General features: G+C 39.3%; 1 protein-coding gene across 1 annotated transcript; it reads left to right on the top strand.

Moving 5' to 3' along the window:
* LOC104780898 (BES1/BZR1 homolog protein 1-like) lies at nucleotides 2,260-3,867 on the top strand. Its single transcript, XM_010505438.1, has 2 exons — nucleotides 2,260-2,864; nucleotides 2,945-3,867. The coding sequence occupies exons 1-2, from the start codon at nucleotides 2,616-2,618 to the stop codon at nucleotides 3,536-3,538; spliced, it is 843 nt and encodes a 280-aa protein (XP_010503740.1). The 5' UTR covers nucleotides 2,260-2,615; the 3' UTR covers nucleotides 3,539-3,867.

The raw sequence follows: 4,339 nt of genomic DNA, 5'->3' as shown, positions 1-4,339 counted from the left end.
AAGGAACAAAACACTAGTTGAATCGTTTTTTCCTCCACCGTATCCGAGTTGTGTCTTGCTTGGAAAATCCATGAGGATGAACTAAACTGGGAACGTAGACGCACGTATTTCCGGCAGTTGTGTCATAAACTGTTTGGAACTCGTTGTCTTTAACTCTGAAAATGTTAATATATCTGGCCACCTCGAAATAACAAGACGTGACGAGTGTATCGTCTGTATCAATAAAAAAATTCAGGCAGAAGCGACTACGATGAGGTTCATATAGCAGAGGCAAATGTGGTATATCCACGACCATCAGTATGGTCCAAGGCGTGATCAAATGCCTCACCCATATGCATATCTTCCTTGTTTGATGACATTTCTCTAACAAGGAAAGCCTATTTCCTCGAAAAATCTCTAGCGCGAGAGGATTATACTCATCATACCTAAAAGGAAGTTGTCCAAAGGGTTGAAACCTTTCTTTAGAGTAATCAAAGCATTGTATGAAAGCTGTAGAGTCTTCTCGAAGACCAATCCAATAAGAATTCCCTCCAAGAGACACACCCGAGAGTGGTACTCTAAGGTGCCAATCAAAACTGATATGATTAGTTATAACCTTCCACCTATTAGATAAGAATTCGTATACCTCAATCCTTGGAGCTCGATCTCTAGAATTATGAGGACATCGAAACCTTACGATTTTGTAGTTGTGTTGGGTTGGTGATTGGCGGATGAAACCAATACCGTAGGCATCGTCAAACCTGTGAAAGTCGCTGCTGCATTTGACCCATCGTGTCATTTTCAGAAATGGATTCCATACCAAAAGCTGGTTCTCCATGACGCACAACAATAGACCAGTGCAGTGAACAATCTTGTACACTCTGATTCTATTGCCAAACTCGTGAACCCTTTAATCTTTTATTTATAAGGGTAAGGTCTTGGACTGTTAGAGACGGACTGGCCACCGAATTTATTCTATTACGAGCACCTTTGATTATAATCTGATCTTCACCACTTGCACTATAGTTGTGCATACGAGACGAGTGCTGCTCGAGAAAGGACTCTTCTACAAGTTGCGTGTTCCACTGCTTGCATACACATCTGAATCTTGCAAGAGATTTGTCTGGAACTCTAGATAAGATCTCATCTTCCAAATCGCGTGGAAGCGTCACCTCCATCGTGTAATCTGATAGTCAAGAGTTGGAATATACCATTCTCAGATAAACAGAGCAATTTCGAAGAATTAAGAGTTTAAGAACCAACCTCCTGAAAATCGATGTCCGGACTTAGATCACATGCACAGCTTGTCTCTCCCTTCCCATCTACGGCTGCTATCCATATGATTAGGGTTTTAACTCTTTTTAACTTTGACAACTTCGAAAACAAAATAAAATGCTCATTCGGCTCATTAATATGACACCATTATTTTATGGAATCTATATTCTATAACAAACAACATTCCCTAAATTTTCGTGTGCTACAACAACCTAATGATATATTTTTGTAAAAAAAATATAGTGGTTCTTTTTACGTACTTATGAGCTTTTCGTTTGCTTGAATTAACAAAGAATACCAATTAACGTTTGTGTTTGTTAATGCAAGTAAACGAAGGATTAAAAAACCGGATTAGATAAAATTTAACACTTCATATATAACAAGAAAGAAGATATCATTAGGCACAATGGTCTAATTCTAAACCGAAAATTAAGAAGAACGATCACAGTTTCGAACCGGTAGGAATTATAATTAAAAAAAAAACCATTATAAATTAATTTCAACAGAAGAAATACAAAAAGATACCGCAAATGTGATCCCCACAGTCACGTGCATTGTAGGGCTCGAAGGCCGAACGGGTCCCCATAATCCCATATAGCTGCCGCTCGAGGTCTCTATGACGCACGTGTGAAGCAAAACAGGGCACACAAATCTCTGGTACGTGAACACACATGATTCCCATGTTGACCTGACTGGAGCGGTAGGTGCTGTCTAGTGGAGACCACTGAATCTGAGCCGTTCAAACTTTTAACATCATCGTCAGATCTTATGAAACCACAATTACCGAAGAGGCATCTTTTTTTACTAAATTATCTTAATCTATATATTCGTCTGCGGCTTGACACATGTTCTCGACCAGTGTACTCGCTTTTTTGTCCGTTGGATCAAACCTCACAGATTCTCATCTTACGGTGAAAAAAACCAAACTCAAATAAATATATCCTTTTCCACCGAAAATTGTCAGATGAACAAAGTTGGTTTTGTAATAATCAAACTTCCCAACTTCAAAGTCAAGCTTTTTAAACAGTAAGCGAGATTCATTAGATTCATTCCACATCCTTTCTTCACTTTTTTCCCTTTATATACCAAAATTAGTTACAAACTTAAAAATCATATCATTTTTTAACTATATATATATATATAGGTATATATAATATGGGTTTAGTCCCATAACATACGTAACGATTTCATATAACTTTCTATATAAAGTTATACTAGTAGTATAACTTTTGCCTCTTTTTCTCAAATTCTTTAGTCTTTGCTCTCTTCGAGAATTACGCAACCACAAACAAAAACCCATAGATAACTCAGAACTGAAAAGTTAACAAAAAAAAATAGAGAAAGAGGAAGAGAGAGAGAGAATGACGGCATCAGGAGGAGGAGGAGGAGGATCGACGGCGGCGGCGGGGAGGATGCCGACGTGGAAAGAAAGAGAAAACAACAAAAGAAGAGAGAGAAGAAGAAGAGCCATAGCAGCTAAGATATTCACCGGACTTAGATCTCAGGGCAATTACAAACTCCCTAAACACTGTGACAACAATGAAGTCCTCAAAGCTGTTTGTCTCGAAGCTGGTTGGATCGTCCACGAGGACGGCACCACTTATCGAAAGGTTCCATTTCTAAACTTCAGATTCTCTTTTTTTTTTTTCTTTTTAATTTTCAGACATTGAGCTGATATTTTTTCCGACAGGGTTCTCGACCAATGGAAACAACACCGCCGTGTTCCTCAATCCAACTCAGTCCACAATCATCGGCCTTTCAAAGCCCAATTCCGTCGTATCAAGCTAGCCCATCCTCGTCGTCTTACCCAAGTCCGACCCGGTTTGATCACATTCCAAACCGGTTCGACCCGAATCAATCCTCGACTTATCTCATTCCTTATCTCCAAAACCTAGCTTCGTCCGGAAACCTCGTTCCTCTACGAATTTCCAATAGTGCCCCTGTCACACCACCGCTCTCTTCTCCTAGAGGATCAAATCCGAGACTCCCGAGATGGCAAAGCAGTAATTTTCCAGTCTCAGCTCCGTCAAGCCCAACACGGCGTCTCCACCACTACACATCGATTCCAGAATGCGACGAATCTGATGTCTCCACGGTTGATTCATGTCGATGGGGAAACTTCCAACCGGTTAGCGTTTCTCAGACATGTCCTCCGTCGCCTACATTTAACCTCGTCGGAGATGTGTCGGTAAAGCCATGGGAAGGTGAGAAGATTCACGATGTTGGTATCGATGACTTGGAGCTGACGTTAGGTAACAACACAAAAGGACGCGGTAAAAACTAAAAGTTGAAAAGGGTATATCGTTATTTAACTATTATTAGGCGGGTTTGGTCCGGTTCGGGTATTGGATTCTGGTTTACCCGTAGCTAATACAGATTGGTCGTGGTCTTCATGACTAGTGTACAGTCTTTATCAATGCTTCTTCATCTCGCAAATCTAATATATGTTTTATTTTGTAATGGTGGATAATGAAAAGATGCAAGTGTGAAAGTGAGAGGGACCATTCCCATGTGGGTGATGGGGTCATGTGAATGTGATTTTTATCTATCTCTCTCTCTCTCTAACCACGCGTGACTGTCCAAATTCAATGTGCCTATCTATCATTCATCACACACCAATGTTTTTTTTTTTTTTAGTGTTTATCTTTAAGAAATTGAATGGGAAACAAAAAACTAGCTGGTATGAATCTACTGTTGCATGACTTGAGTTTGTTGTTGGTCAGACTCTGTTTTTGCCAAAAACATGACAAGTCGGTTCGTTCATGTGTTCTGTCTGTCTCCCTCTATACACGTCTAAACGGAAATTTTGTAGAAAGTTTGAATGAGACTCTTGACATTTTTTAAGAGGTTATATGATATATCTTCCAATTTTTAAGAGTGTGTTTTACACTAATAAGCGTGAATTATTTAAATTTAATGAAAATAGCTTTGTATTAAGAATAATATAAGAAACTTAGTGTAAAAAGCATATTAATAATATATATATATTTTTGGCTCTCATCATCATAACATAGGTTTTGGCTCTCTCTCTCATCCATTTCCCGAGGTAGTCTCCTTCCCTTTCTTTTGGCCTCCCTGAGTCGGT

This window comes from Camelina sativa, chromosome 4 (assembly GCF_000633955.1).
Source record: "Camelina sativa cultivar DH55 chromosome 4, Cs, whole genome shotgun sequence".
NCBI lineage: Eukaryota > Viridiplantae > Streptophyta > Magnoliopsida > Brassicales > Brassicaceae > Camelina > Camelina sativa.
The sequence above is the reverse complement of the archived record's forward strand: the minus strand, read 5'-3'. Positions and strand labels throughout refer to the sequence as shown.

Coding starts and splice junctions, on each gene's coding strand:
- LOC104780898 (XM_010505438.1), top strand. CDS start 2,616: ATGACGGCATCAGGAGGAGGAGGAGGAGGATCGACGGCGGCGGCGGGG. Junction 2,865..2,944: donor ACGGCACCACTTATCGAAAG/GTTCCATTTCTA, acceptor TTTTTCCGACAG/GGTTCTCGACCAATGGAAAC.